This window comes from Crinia signifera, chromosome 6, assembly GCF_055691185.1.
Source record: "Crinia signifera chromosome 6, ASM5569118v1, whole genome shotgun sequence".
In the NCBI taxonomy this organism is placed as follows: Eukaryota; Metazoa; Chordata; class Amphibia; order Anura; family Myobatrachidae; genus Crinia; species Crinia signifera.
The window spans coordinates 288,054,343-288,070,708 of NC_139222.1; the positions used below are offsets into that span (position 1 = coordinate 288,054,343).

At 40.9% G+C, this 16,366-nt stretch overlaps 1 protein-coding gene across 2 annotated transcripts in view; it reads left to right on the forward strand.

Moving 5' to 3' along the window:
• LOC146009469 (trypsin-like) overlaps positions 1-15,059 on the forward strand; it is a 74,270-nt gene extending 59,211 nt beyond the window's left edge. Inside the window, exons 1-5 of one of the 2 annotated variants that reach the window (XM_083149886.1) lie at positions 11,123-11,168; positions 11,279-11,432; positions 14,007-14,260; positions 14,575-14,711; positions 14,863-15,059. In XM_083149886.1, coding sequence (XP_083006012.1) covers positions 11,129-11,168; positions 11,279-11,432; positions 14,007-14,260; positions 14,575-14,711; positions 14,863-15,012 — 735 coding nt within the window. In that variant the 5' untranslated portion in view covers positions 11,123-11,128 and the 3' untranslated portion in view covers positions 15,013-15,059. Of the gene's footprint in view, positions 1-11,122; positions 11,169-11,278; positions 11,433-14,006; positions 14,261-14,574; positions 14,712-14,862 lie in introns of those variants that run through there. The other variant, XM_083149888.1, reaches the window with a different exon arrangement.
• The last annotated feature ends 1,307 nt before the right edge of the window (positions 15,060-16,366 follow it).

The following is a 16,366-nucleotide window of genomic DNA, read 5'->3' on the forward strand; positions in this document are numbered from 1 at the left end:
GGCATGCACAAGGCATGCAATGCGATGTGATGGATGCTATTTAAGCCCGGAACGCACGCCGGGATTGCAGTGTGTATGGGCAGCTTTATTGCTTTGGATACAATTAAAGTTTGGGGTTAAGGATGCATTTGAATATTTTTAATTTAATGACACTTTTTATTTACAGCAAGTTGGGACAGCGATGGGCACCAAGTTTGCCCCGGTTACAGTATTGTAATTTCTTTACAGACTACTAGGACATAAAGGTAATTGAAATGCACAGAAGAGAGGGTGTAAACCTTGTATGATGGACCTGTTTTATAGATGCTTTATAGATTATGTAATCTTTATAAGGGCAGATGATGAGTGTTTTTTGCATATATCTACAAAATTTTAAAAATTATATATTTTTAACTCCAATGAAACTGAAATAATTATGTTAAGTTTGTATTTTTTAGATGTATAATTGCCGAATCGACACCAAAAACTATAGATTCCAATTAACAATTAGATTCCACAAGTGAACATCATAGAAGATGGTTGGATAATATACCAACAGGGCAGTTTTAAAGATTTAAAATATATACTGCACATAAGCAAAAATCTTGAATATCTCACTATAACTGAGTAAAAGATTTTGAAAAAAGAGTTATTCCAATCATCTCAAAGAAAACGCAAGTAAAAGGTTGAAAGAACTGATTTCTCCAAACTACCGGTACCTTGAAATATGAATGGGTATACTGTATATAAACAAATATGGCTCTTAACATATTCATTAGGAAACAGTCAATATAAAAAAGGAAACTATTAAGAAGATCCAATTTTTAAAGGGCATTCTACCACCCAAGCCAATTGTTAAAAGCATATAAAAAAATCCTTAAGGACAAATTTAGAGTATTACTAAAAAAAAAGACCTAATAACATCAGAACTAAGAACCGTGTGATGGGGTAAATTCACCACAACACAGCATCTTCGGATAATTTAAAAAAAAACAGCAATTATATGGGATTAATGATTTAATTGTGTAGTTCTCTAAATAATTATTTTCTAGAATGCAAATTTGGATTCAACTATGTAGGGAAAGGCTAAAGGAAAATTATATGAACATGTTTACAAGGGCAGTTTAATTGAGGAGGTTGGTCCCTCTCCTGTCCATGGTTCTGTAGACTATGCATCAGAGTCTACTGCACATGTGCAGGTCTCCAAAAGCATGGCACTTACCATGTTCTGGTGACTAATGTTTCTATTGCACATGCGTTGTGGCCATTTTTGGGGGGAAACAGTAGCTGAAGGGGTAAGGCTGGAGGATAAGTAACTGAATGACTCAGACTGGATTTTACTAGACTCCAGCCTTACTGGGACATACATTTCTTAAGACTCTGATATTCCCCTCCTGTCCTAATACATGAAGGTGTGACCTAGCTGTTTGACAGCACATAATATTACAACTGTATTAAGGACACAATACATACAAAAATAAACATATAAAAATTAAAAGTTGCAAGCAATTGGATTTATTTTCAGAGCATTATAACACCCACACAGCATTTTAACCACTCCTTCACTTTGTATGTATGTATCCTTTATGTATCTACGTGTGTTTTTATACTTTGCATTTTTTATATATTAATCAATAAAACTTATATTTTATGTATGAACAATTTCTTTCTCTCAGGTGCACCACATCATGATAAACTTTGTTCTTTACTGGTGTATTTTTGGATTGTGTGAGGAAATGGAGCACCTGGCGGAAACCCACACAAGCACAGGGAGAATAGACTTTGGACTAACTCAATTAATGTACAGTAGGTTAAAAAGCTACAGTATAGACATTTTTTTTTTAATGGTTCATTTTTTTGGAGTTGTCACAATGCCTAGGAGAAAATCTTTACTTGGTTGTGACATTACTGCAGCTAAAAAGGCGCGCACCGTGAGAAGATATGAGGATGTGTTGCAAGGTCTCAGAATGAAGATGACGATAATAATATGGGTGACAATGACGAAGCCGATAAGCAGGAGAATGACAATATGCTGAATCTGTTACTGATCCCATGGTCTCCCACTGTACACAACATTCTGTCGCAAGGCGTGGCGGAGGAGGCCTCGTAACAAGCGGCCCTGTAAATAAAAATAAAATAATAACATAAATAATAACAAGCCAATCATCTTGTGATATATTTGCCATACTGTAATCCTATTTTCCTTATTTCTATGGTAGATTCTCTCGTGACACCTGACAAGTCAAAGCAAAATTGCTAAAGGACCTGCAACCAATAACATTTCATAATTGGTTATGGTTTTTTGGGGGTACTCGGTCTTGCGCGCCTCCTTCGGCTGCCTAACGATTATCACTAAGGTCACCCTCAGACCTTCAGGTTATGGAAATTTTTGTAAGAAATAGGTGTGATAATCGTGCTTGGCGCCAAAGTTTAGGATATAACAGGGTTTATTGAGGGTGCCAGATGGGTTCCCGACAGTCGGGATCCCGACAGTCATTATCCCGACGTCGGCATCCCGACTGTCAAAACGCCGGCATCCGGGTGACCGACGGCCACCTGCTATTTTCCCTCGTGGGGGTCCACGACCCCCATAGAGGGAGAATAGAATAGGTGGCTCGCGTAGCGAGCCACCGTGCCCGCAGCGTGGCGAGCGCAGCGAGCCCGCAAGGGGCTTTTTTGCACTCGCCATGCTGCCTGACTCTGGGCAGTCGGGATCCCAACGTCGGGATAATGACTGTCGGGATCCCGACTGTCGGAGTCCCATACCACACCCTTTATTGATACAAACACAATTAAAATGTTAAGAACATGAAAAACACAATACAGTGTGTAAACACACAAAACACAAGAAAATATTGGAAGTGTGAATCTTCTTACCCCTAAGGGTATTTGGAGCCAGCAAGGATGGAATATGGCAGGATGCAGTCTGGATTGTGCACTCTGCTTGAGGCTCCAATCAGGACCAATCAGGACCAACCCAGTGCTAAGGTATTTGGAGCCTCAAGCAGGGTGCACAATCCGGACTTGGAAAAGAGACTGACCTAGGTCAATCTATTAGAGCGCTTTTATATGAGTCTATTCCCTTGAAGAGCAGCCGATTCAGGGGATGGTCAATTCCCCAAGTAAGAATATAGAACAACAAAAAACAGAGAGGAGAATCGGCGCTCAGAAAAATACTGTTTCAGATGCTTGCATCAATTCAATAAAAATTATTTAATAAATAATAAATAAATTCATACACATATATACAATAAACACAAGAAAAATAATAAATATAAAAACAATAACTAGCAATGGACCTGTTGGGAGAGCTGGGGTATTTGTATTGTCACCCGTGTGGTGTTGATAGGACCTGCACTGATCCAAGAACTTGTGTCCATAAAAGTCCAGAGAGCGTCCGTGTGATTTATGGCCATATGATGGTATGTCCTGGTAACTGCCTAGGAGGTGTGCCCGTTGGCAAAAGATGATATATGGTAGCCAGCCCGGGATGTCCTTCCAGTTGGATTTGGCAATCAGGATTCTTTAGGCTCTGCACGGTTTCAAGGGAACGGTCTTTAGGACAGGATCAGATGTGAATAGAGCAGGTGGTCAGCACTTCATTAGGGGACTTGGTGATAGTCTCTCTCCAATAGTGACCAGCAAACACCAACGCGTTTCGCTGTGTTGGCTCACAGCTTTATCAAGGTGTATTTTCTCAAACAGGATGCTCACTTATATACCCTACTTCCTGTGTAGGTAATTTGCATAGATAATTGATGCATGTACTTCTAGATACATTAAAAACAAATCTTACTATTTGCTTGGAGACTATATATGTAAGTAATATTCAAATAGATTTGTAATAAAATTAAAAGTTTAAAAAGGTGAAGAAATAAAGAAAAGACGGACACAGTGTGACCTATTTCGGTCTAACTGCTTCCGGGTTAACAATGTCATTATTTATTAACAAGTAGAAATGTCCTAGATACACATTTATTTACTAAAGGTGCTCAGTATAGATTTGGGCAGTAGTATTGGCATGACATTTCAGAATGTATTCAGTAGATCACTTATAATCACATAGAACAACAACAACAACTCAGTGACCATCTTCATACTCATCTCCATCATTGGCCTCAAGCCTCTAGTTGTATGTTGATTGGGTCCTCACTACTTACATTTAAGCTGTAATGTGTATTGAACTGTGGCGCTCTTTATTTGTACTGTATTTTTGTTATTTATTCAATGTTATGCCAAGTTTTGTCTCCCTGTATTGTTCCTTTGTACGGCGCTGCGAAACACTTGTGGCGCCTTATAAATAAAATTATAATAATAATAATGTTATGTTTTGCTGAAACCGGAAGTGACGTTCCGGCTTCTTATTCCTATCGTCATATATGGGTAACCATAGCGACGGGTCATGCTAATGCGTCTTAACTTGTAAAGAAGCACTTATCCGTATCCCACCAGGGGCGTTTCGTTAGATGGTAATATTATCATATGTTAAAAATTTTAATATTGGTCAATTGCGGTGTCCCAGAAGTCCGGAAGTTACATATCGTCACTACTCCGGCATTATTGGGTGACCTGTTGTATTGCCGTCACGTCACTTCCGGCACTCGGTACTGCGGCTATATGGAACACAGTATGCCCAATTTCCTGCTTCCATGGAGCGCAGATATATGCGTAAATGGAACCCAAGATGCTCTTTTGACTTTAAATGGAACGCAAACATAGATGATGGAGTTCATTCAGTAGAGATCATTCATTAGGACGGGACCAATTATAGAATTATACACTAAGAGGTGTATACCATGAATTATGTATATCAAAAAGGAAAAAAAATATATACACATATATATAAGATAGATTTAAGTATATAAATAAAAAAATAATAAAAAATGAGTGAATAAAGATAAGAAAGAAAATAATAATAATAATAAATAAAAATAATAATATAAATATAAACATTATGATTATGAAAATATAAAAGGAGAAATGAGGTACATAATCGTCTTTGGACTTTTAATGGTAGTGTTCAGACAGGGAAAATAGGGGGAGGGGGGGAGAAAGGGGGAAACCTTATTTGTTTCTTGTTTGGATACATTAAAACATATCAAACTGTAAAGGTATGCTATACTGTACATGTTGGTGCTATTTGGCCGGATTTTATCCCATATATATATATACAAGACTTTTGATTTTTATTATTTTTTAGCTTTTAGCAAGAAATAGGTAACTGACCATAATTAATAGAAATGATCATGCTAAATTTAAACTTATCTGACAGAGAGAGAATATTTCCAATATTATTTATTAGTTTTTAAGGAAAAGGCAATAACAATAGGTGAAGGAGAAACACTGAATGTTGAACCCTAATGGGTCCTGGAACAAGCAGCTGTATTAATGATAATCAGAATCAGAATCAGAATCAACTTTATTGGCCATGTATGCTTGCGCACACTAGGAATTTTTTGTGGATTTACAGTGCAGCATCAAGCAGGGATGAAGGTGGGGGGGTGAAGGCATTACATATATTACATTAAGACATTACATGTGGGGAACACATACCCGCCGAGCTGCACAGCGCCTAGGCAGCCATCAGCGGCGCCACTGGTCGCTGCAACAGCCAGGAAGGTAACATTAAGTACAGTTATCACATAGGGAGCACATACCCACCGAGCTGAACAGCGCCTAGGCAGCCATCAGCGGCGCCACTGGTCACAGAAACAGCCAGGTAGGTAACAATACAAGCAGAGAGACAGTACAGTTATCACACATGGAACATATTTGGCCAAGCTGCACAGCGCCTAGGCAGCCATCAGCGGCGCCACTGGTCGCTGCAACAGCCAGGAAGGTAACATTAAGTACAGTTATCACATAGGGAGCACATACCCACCGAGCTGAACAGCGCCTAGGCAGCCATCAGCGGCGCCACTGGTCACAGAAACAGCCAGGTAGGTAACAATACAAGCAGAGAGACAGTACAGTTATCACACATGGAACATATTTGGCTGAGCTGCACAGCTCCTAGGCAGCCATCAGCGGCGCCATCTTGATCATGCTGCTCAAAGGCAGCAGTAATAATATTATTTTCATGGCAACTGAAGCATGAGTTCGACTGGTTGTAGCACTTTTCTTCCAAAGCTGGCACACCCTGCCAGCTTGTTGTTCAACGGGTGTGCAACTAGTGATGGTACAGCATACAGGCTTTGCAAACAGTGGTTACGGAGGTACATGGTACAAATCATTGTAAAGAGACAGTAAACAAAGAAAATACATAGCTTTCATCGGCTTAGAGGCTGAGAGAGATGGTAATTAAACCCTAAAGGCAAAGTATATAGTAACCCTGTAATAATCAAAAGCAAAACTTATCATGATTACAGTCTTTATAGATCTCTTGGATTCTCTAGAGAACCACATTAAGTTCCATTTGTTCATTAAGGCCATTCAGATATAATGAATTATGTTTAAACATCCAAAATATCTCCTGGCTGCAAAGGGTCTTGAACCTATTGCCTCCACGTTTCGTAACTTTGATATGTTCTAATCCCAGAAGTTTTAAATGTTTTGGATCACTTTCATGGTATTCGATAAAATGTCTGGAGACACTATGGAGTACATTTTTATTAAGAATGTTCCTACGGTGCTCCAGGAACCTTACACGTAAGGGTCTCGTAGTACCGCCCACATATTTTAGTCCACAACTGCAGGACAATAAATAAATCACGTAATCCGTGTTACAGTTTATGAAGCCTCTTATCTCCATAGGTTTTTTATCTCCTTCAATCATTATTGTTTTTGTTTTGTTTTGGATAAAGTTACAGGTGATACAGGAATTTCTCCCACACTTGAAACATCCATTGGGTTTAGAATTTAGCCAGCTGTTATTGGCTATGTCTGTTGTATTTGTTTCAGTAATTTCCTTCAGTTCGCTAGGGGCTAACAGGGTTTTCAAAGACTTATTCTTTCTGAAGATAAAGGTCGGTTTGTTGGGCAATATACTATAAAGTGTACTGTCCTGTCTGAGGATATTATAGTTTTTGTTAATTATATTTATAATCTCCCTATATTGTGAATTGAATGTGGAAATGAAAGGTAATTTATTATTTTTGTTTTCCTCCTGTTCACTGTTCTTTTTTGTATTTTTATTTTTATCCATCCTCAATAATGAGACACGGTCACAATTCCTGACCTCTTCTATCGCTCCTTTTACAAGATGTTCGGGATAGCCTCTTGAAATGAAGGCTTTACCCAGATCACAAGCTTGGTTCTCAATAGAATCCAAGTTGGAGCAATTGCATCTTAGCCGAAGCATTTGTCCCTTGGGAATGTTTTTCTTCCACGATGGATGATGCATACTATTAAAATGCAGATAGGAATTGGTGTTAACTTCTTTCCTGAAATTGGAGGTATGAATTTGACCGTCTTTGATTGTCAGGCTGATATCCAGGAAGTCTATCGTGTTCTGGTGAAAAGTGTGAGTGAATTTGAGATGAAAGGAATTTGAATTCAAATGTGAAACAAAAGAAAGTGCAGTGGATAAATCCCCATCCCAAATAATAAATAGGTCATCAATGTAACGGCCATACAGGACCAGGTTTGCATCCCAGCCGCCCCTCCACACAAGTTGGTCTTCGACCTACCCCATGTAGAGGTTGGCATAGCTGAGCGCAAACCTGGTCCCCATGGCCGTCCCCATTGTCTAAAGGTAAAAGGTGCCCAAAAATATGAAATAATTGTGACTAAGAATAAACTTAATAGAATCCAGAATAAACTTAGTGTGGTATACACTGAGGTCACTATCAGAACCCAATCTCTTCTCCACAGTTTCTACACCCAATATGTGGGGAATATTAGAGTACAAACTCTGTATGTCAAGAGTCATAAAAGCGTAAGAGTTTTTCCATTTTATTTGGCTGATTAAATTGAGAAAATGAGTTGTGTCATTGATGTATGACCTTAGTGTGGGAACTCGTGGTTGGAGGTGAGTATCTACATAGTGAGAAAGATTTAAAGACAAAGACCCAACACCTGAAATAATAGGACGGCCCGGGGGTGATGTGAGGGATTTGTGAATTTTTGGAAGATGGTAGTAAACCGGAATAACTGCATGTTCCACATATAGGAAGCGATATTCTTCCTTTGATATAATATTGATCATCAAGGCTTGATCAAGTAAAGTTTTTAATTCTCTGGTAAATTCCAGAGTTGGATCAGTAAGTAGTCTGCGGTAAGTACTGACATCGTCCAACTGTCTAGATGCTTCCTGTACATAGTCGATTCTATCTTGTATAATAATCCCCCCCCCCCCCCTTTTCTGCCTGTTTTATTATTACTGTTTTATCTTTCATCAATTTCTCAAGAAGATTTTTCTTCCCTCTGGTTAGGTTATCACTAAAATTCTTCCTCTTATTATTGGTTGAACATAATGTTTTGAAATCATCTAGAGTTAATTTGTAAAAACTCTCTATGTGGGTTCCCTTTGCCTTTATCGGAAAGAAATCTGATTTATGTTTTATTGAGGATGTATCAATGTCAAAATATTTTTTCTTATTTTTTTAAGGATTTTCACCTTCTGTTGTTATCAGATTTTCATCTAGAAGGGCTAAAAGTGTAGCTAATGTCATCATGACTATCCAAAACAATTGGGATTGCGTTTTCTCCCAATTATCAAGTTTTTTATTTGCAAAATACTTCTGCCTGCAGAGTGTACGAATGTATCTATTTAATTCTACAAATAGAGAAAATAAATTTGCGGGGGTGGAGGGGCAAAATTTAAGACCTTTGCTTAGTAAGTTGGTTTCTTCGGGGGTCAAAATTTTAGAGGATAAGTTAAAAATAATTTTTTCCTTATTCTCTCCTTTTGTGTCACTTTGTGCTTTAATTTTCTGTTTTCTTAATTCCACTTTCTTGCCCCCCCTTCCCCCTCTAGACTTGAGAGTCTTCTCTTTTTGGGAGTCCCGTCTTGGTAGTTTTTCCCTGTCTGGTAATTCTGTTTCTCTAAAAAAAACTGATTCATTCTTTTCACTGTATATGTTAGTTTTAGGTCTGGCTCCTGGATCTCTTTCTATTCTGTCTGATGCCGAATTGGTTTTATATTGGTCCCTTCTTCCTTGGTTAGACCGATAGGATTTTTTTCTATATGGTTGGTCTCTTTGTTCCCTATAGTTTGTCCCTTTATCGTTTACTCTCATATTTTGAACTCTATCTGATTGTTTTTGGGGGGGATAATCCCTTATTTGGTGTTTGGATTTATTCTTAGTCCTATATGCTCTGATATTCCCAGATTTGTAATCCTCTAGATCTCTTTGAAATTTATTACATTTCATATCTATTATATTCTGCTCAAATCTGTTTATTTTATCCATAGTGGCTGAGTCCCTTTCCTTGTATTCTCTACTATTGCTTGATGGTTCTAATTTACCTTTTAGAGTCTCTATTTGTTGTTCAAAGGATTTTGTCTTTTGTATCCTATACTCAATAACTAACTCCAAAAGTGCAAATGAACATCTGTCAAGAGTTGTGTCCCATTTTTCTTGGAATGCTGTATCTTCACCAAATACTGAAGGTTTAAAAAGACGAAGTCCCCTGGGGATCATCTTTTTATCTAGATATTTTTGGAGGTTAGTTGCATCCAACCAATTTTTTGTTTCTGATTTCAACAGATCCTCGAAAAGATTAAAATCATCCTTCAAATTATTAACATTAACATTCTTGGAATTACTATCATCACTGGGTTGATCCCATTTAGAAAAAATAGTTTGTCTCCGAGCAAGTCTATCATTATAATTAAGGAAACAACTCATATTAGCAGCTCAATTGGACCACAAAAATAGAATCGGAAAAGAGACTGACCTAGGTCAATCTATTAGAGCTCTTTTATATGAGTCTATTCCCTTGAAGAGAAGCCGATTCAGGGTTTGGTCAATTCCCCAAGTAAGGATATAGAACACCAAAAAACAGATTGGAGAATCGGCTCTCAGAAAAATACTTTACACAACTGTGCTGTGCACAATCCGGACTGCATCCTGCCATATTCCATCCTTGCTGGCTCCAAATACCCTTAGGGGTAAGAAGATTCACACTTCCAATATTTTAATACTTCCAATATTTTCTTGTGTTTTGTGTGTTTACACACTGTATTGTGTTTAACATGTTCTTAACATTTTAATTGTGTTTGTATCAATAAACCCTGTTATATCCTAAACTTTGGCGCCAAGCACGATTATCATACCTATTTCTTACAATAACATTCCATGTGTACCACATTTTGCCAGCATCCTTCACCTCAACCTGTACAAATGTAGAGGTGCTGCATCTGACAGGGTCACACACATGAGCATGGAGAGACGGGCAGGTTTAAGGTGGGGTGCATGGAGCTACGGGTGAGCAACAGGGAGCCGCGGGGAGGGGGCAGAGGGCTGAGGTGGGGTGGATCATAAAGGGGGCATGGGAGCATCTCTTGTGCATGCGCCCCTTTCTGGTGGATGGCGCACAGCAGCGATTTGCGATAGAATCTCCAGGAACAGCTCTAATAAGAGCTTGCTCCATCTGTATGTTACTATGGTCTTCTAGCCAGGTCAGAATCTGGTAGTCAAAACAGGTCCAAATTCAGGCTGGGTCATACACAGGAGGTCATGAAACATAGTAAAGCTACATCCACACATAGCAGCGCAGCAGGTCCGGTACAGCATGACCTGCTGCCCCACAAGGATCCTGCAACCAGGCTCCTTAGGTCGACAGTCATTAGGTCCACCACTAAAGTTCGACAGTCACTAGGTCCACACATGAAATAAGTCGACATGTTCATTAGTTATCAGTGTTTGGAATGTGTTATACAGAAGACATATTGCAAAATCAATACATACTGTATGTAAAGTATAGAGTTCTGTCCCAAAAAATGTAAAACTTGTTACACACATATAAGAAGTTGAAGACCAATAAGTAATAAATATATATTGAAAAGAAAAGTCTAAAACATGTTTGACTTTCCTAAGAATAGAGATAACAGTCAAGGCCACTGTCAAAGAAGCAAACAAGTGATAGCAGAGCATATTCTATACACATTAACCGGGGACACGTTGTGCAATGTACACGCGGGGAGGTAAAACATATAAATAGGGACCATGAGTCCAACAAACCACTCACTGAACATCTCTCCACCATGAAGTTTCTCCTGATCTGTGTGCTCCTCGGAGCCGCCGGTGAGTATCATTCACTTACAGATACCCTGGTGCTTCTGGTGGTAGGTGGCACAATGGTATGGTATATTGGGTAATGGTGCCGTGGTGTTAGTCAGTGTCCTCTCTTACAGCTGCCTTTGAGGACGATGATAAGATCGTCGGAGGGTACACCTGTACCAAGAACGCTGTTCCCTACCAGGTGTCCCTGAACTCTGGATACCACTTCTGTGGTGGAACCCTCATTACCAGCCTGTGGGTGGTCTCCGCTGCTCACTGCTACAAGGCGTAAGTACAACCATTATCACGTAGACAGTGTCCATAATGGATTGTTGTATGGCCAGGGCCGCCAAGAGAAATCCCCCCCCCCCCCAGTACAACAACTTCCTGGGGCCCCCACGGACGTAGCTCCCCGCACACTCTGCGGACCCGTTGTTACGCCACTGCACCCATTACATATTATAACACGTGCCATAATGCTCATTACATATTATGCCACACATTGTAGTGGGAAGTACACATTATGCCATACACCGTAATACCTATTACATATTTTACCACATACCATAATGCCCATTACACTTTATTCCACACACCGTAATGCTCATTGCAAATTAGTGGATTAACATGCTCATTGCCATGGGATTAACCTGCTCTGCCAGGATTTACTTGCTCTGCCAGGGGTTAACATGCTCGTTGCCATGGATTTATATGCTCGGACATGGGTTACATGCTTTGCCAGGGGTTAACATTCTCGTTGTCATGGAGTTACAGTACATGCTCTGCCAGGGGATACATGCAGAGTCGGATGTCAGCCCCATCAGCATGCAGGGAAGCAGCAGACACAGAGCAACCACCCACCCACCTTCCTTGGAACACAGTGACCTGGACATGGGTGGACGTGGGTGGGGAACCAGGTCTGGGAGTACTGGGCTGGAGATATGGCACTGGCACCTGCTGGTGGCGGTTGGGGTGGGAATGTGGGGAGGGCGGCCGGCTGGATTCTGCAGAGTGGGTGGTACACCCGTTGTGGTGGCCTCTCTCTGACCCAGTTCCTCCCGGCACCCAAGAACTACTAACCCTAAGTGTCCTCCTGTCGCCGAGCCACGGTAAACTCCCAAGTTACGCCCTGGAGTCAGAGAGTGGAACGACACTCAGAAGGACCTCTGTGATGCTGCTGCCAGCACGCCAGCCCACGTCTGCCCACATCCGCACTACCAATGCCGCTGCTGAACAGCTGATTCCGGCGCACTCGCCACCAATTTAAAAAAAATGTGTGTCCAGACCAGGGCTCTTCTGGGAGGCATGGGCCTGGGTAAACTGTACCTGCTCCCACTTCTCTCGGCACCCCTGTGTATGGCTAGTTGGCGGGTCGGTTGGTTGGGTGGTTGGTTGGTCAGTTTGTTGGGTGGTTGGTTGGTTGGCTTGTTGCTTGGGTGGTTGGTTGGTTGGTTTAGTGATCAGTTGGTTGGTTGGTTGGTTGGGTGGTTGGATGTGGTTAATTAGTTCATTGATCAGCTATGTGGTAGGCTGGTTATTTGGCTATTTAGATGTGACCTGCACATCAGAGATTGTAGACTTGTAGGTCATTTGTATCACTCCTATTAGTGAATTATTACACTGTTAAAGGTAGTTTTGTTGGACTTATTTTTTTTAACACTACAATTAAGAGATACTGGTCTTAGATCTGATTTTAGTATTTTAACATTGTCATTTTACTAATGATACATTGTAGCTCTGTGATTAATTATAATTAGTAGTATTATTAGTATTATTATTGTTCATTAATATGGTGCCATCAGGGTTCCACATTGGCTAATAAATACATAAACAAATGAGTGATACAAGAAGATGGTGACATGCAGTACAATGTAGGACAGGTACATGATATACTGTATACACATAGCCACATCAAGTATAGAGATAGGATGACATAGAAGGGGTAGACAGTGTGAGTGCTTAGAATGAAAGATGGCTGGGTGTGATGAAGAACTCAGTCTGGACAGCTCATTTAACCTTTTGTAGAGAGGTGGGGAATCTGAGGGAGAGGTAGAGAATTCCAGAGGTTGGAAGCACAATGGGAAAAATCTTGGAGGCAGGAGTGGGAGGAAATAACCAGTTGGGAGGAGAGATGGTGTGCATTTATGAAGCGAAGAGAGCGGTAGGGAGTGTAAAGAGAGATAAGATCAGAAATGTAGGTGGGAGAGGAATGGGTGAGGCTTTGTAAGTGAGGGTGAAAAGCTTGATTTGGATTTGGAAGAGGAGTCAGTGTAGGGCTTGTAAGAGAGGGAATGTGTTCAAAGTGTGTTTAGAGAGGACAATGAGCCGGCCGGGCTGTAGCATTGAGGATGGATAGTTGTGGAGAGAAGCAGCTGTCAGAAGGGCCACATTATAATTATTACAATAATGCTTTACTTATATGGCATCAAAAGGTCCACAGTGCCTAATTAGAGTACATAAACAAGAATGCAAATTAGGAAACAACAAATTCAGTGTAGGACAAGTACAGGGCACATAGCCATCGCTGCATTAGCAGAGGACACTGATATAAGTATCATGGTGGCAGAAAACCACAGGATTTGGTACCATTGTAGATGGTTTAAGTAAGAGAATGAAAATAACATGAGAGTAGAGAGGGCCCTGCTCGTGAGATCTTACAAGAAGTGAAGATTATTGAGTTTTTGTATGCAGTTGAAGGAATCTCTTCTGCTGGATGCCCTTATTCCTCATAGTATAGATTGTCAAAATGGTCAAATTCCGATAAAGGATACATGTTCACCATTGTCTGCAGAATGCCTTACTTTTCTCAGGAACCAGATTTATACTTCTCTGTCTCATTGTCCTGTGTTTTCATTCATCCAGGAGCGTCCAGGTCAGACTGGGAGAACATAACATCGCCACAAGTGAGGGTACCGAGCAGTTCATCAACTCCGCCAAGGTCATCAGACATGGCAGCTACAACTCCAGAACCCTGGACAACGACATCTGGTTGATCAAGCTCGCCTCCCCCGCCACCCTCAACGCCTACGTCAAGACTGCATCTCTGCCCTCTGGCTGCGCAGCCGCCGGCACCAGCTGTCTGATCTCCGGATGGGGAAACACTCTCAGCAGCGGCAGTAAGTTACAGAACCAAAGTCCATTACTTGCACAATTAATCTGTTTACAGAAGTTATTTCTTACTGAAATAAATATTATTTAAGGATGAAAAATATATTAAAACAGAAATAAAGTCTAATAGTATAATATGAAGAAATGAATGCAATTATACTGCATTCAGGAACATTTCCCACTAGAATAATGCATTCCCTCCTACAACAGAATGGATATGGTATATTGTGGAGCCCAAATACTGGACGTATGATGACATATTACAGCAATGTACAGTATAAGATGGGAGAATATAGACTAAATTGAATGTGTTTCTCTGCAGCCAGCATGCCAAACCAGCTGCAGTGCCTGAACGCCCCCATCCTGACCTCCGCTCAGTGTAGCAACGCCTACCCAGGAGAGATCACCAACAACATGATCTGTGTTGGTTACATTGAGGGTGGCAAGGATTCCTGCCAGGTAATGTCCCTGCTGTATCACTATAGTACTGACGGTATCACTATAATGTGTGTGTGATGTATACAAGTGGCATGATCGCAGAGTAGACAGCATTGTAACTACCCAGCAGCCATCATGACGTTATATCTAACAATCTCCCTCCTCTGTTCAGGGAGACTCTGGTGGACCCGTGGTCTGTAACGGACAGCTCCAGGGTGTTGTCTCCTGGGGATACGGATGTGCCCTGAGGAACTACCCCGGTGTCTACACCAAGGTTTGCAACTACAACTCCTGGATCTCCAGCACCTTGGCCAGCAACTAAGCTGCAGCATAATATTATTATACAGATCATTTCATCTCATGTTTATCCTCAAGCCTTTCACTTGAAATAGAACTTTGTGCTGTATATTCTGAATAAACGTGTTTATGGGTGACACTGATGTTATTGTACTTATTGCCATAGAGTCAGCATGAACCCTAATACTGCAATTGTTGTATCTCGGCAATCTGAAACAGAGACACCTCTTTGCAAAATTCACATTGGATAACATTGGTGTATTAGTGAAGTGGTGCTTAGTACATATCATGGTTACACAGATAACAGTTGCTCTGGGTGTCTTACTATATAAGCTGTGAATGTTTTGTGGGTTTAGGTACTAATAGCTGGGAGGGATAGAGAGACCCGTTTCTACTATGTTGCCCATTTCTGCCAGCCATTGGTTGCATGGCACAGTGTAGTCTGAAGGCACTTTGTAACGACAGTAATCCTTACCACATGACATGCACACAGATTCCACTCCATGGATGCATAAAGCAACTGGCTGAGAGAAATATGAGTCTTTCCAGCAGTTAGAAGAGGGACTAAATAAGATGTACAGCAGCAAGCACCATACAGCCAATGCTCAAAAATACAGAATAGCAACTCTAACGGGACACTGTCCAATGTAAAAATATGTCTGCCTACCAGAGAGTGCTGTAGGTGCACACCATAGACAGGCAGCGTTCCGTGGTTCTCCCTCTAGTCCTCCTACCCACTAATCCAGTGTCCTGTATAACAGAAAGTATCTCTTGGCTCAGTGGATATCACATGGAAAATAAAATAGAATGGAGATAAAGTACCTTAAAGGTATACATGCCATTCATCACTTCTGAAGCAGTGGCATAACTATAAATAATGAACCACACCCCCTGCCCTGCTGGAAAACATTTAATGCACCACCCCTCAAAAACCCCACCCTCACGGTACCTGCTCATTGTCAGTCGACTCACCCTACCTCCTACCGCTGCCAGAGTCTGTGTCTGTCACATCTGAACCATTAAAAATGTCCCTCCCAATATTGGTCACTGCCTCCTCTCGCATCCATAATTATTATCTCAGGGGCATTTTTAATGTTGATAGTGTTAGCAATAGACTCCGCCATAGACCCCGAAACACCCACAAGTCACCCAGTACTACCAAGTCACCACAGGGTGTGCAGGTGCTATTGTTAGGCCACTGTTCTGAGGGTTGATGTAGTGTATCTATTGAATTTCAGGGGTGGACGGATTACCACTGTTGCTGCACTGAGGCTGAGTGGGCTGTGTATGCTATTTAAAGGGTACTTGTAAACCTTGCACTAGTAATGGCCCAATCTTTGTTTACCTTGTACTGTGCCATTAGAAGGTGTGTTTTGTAT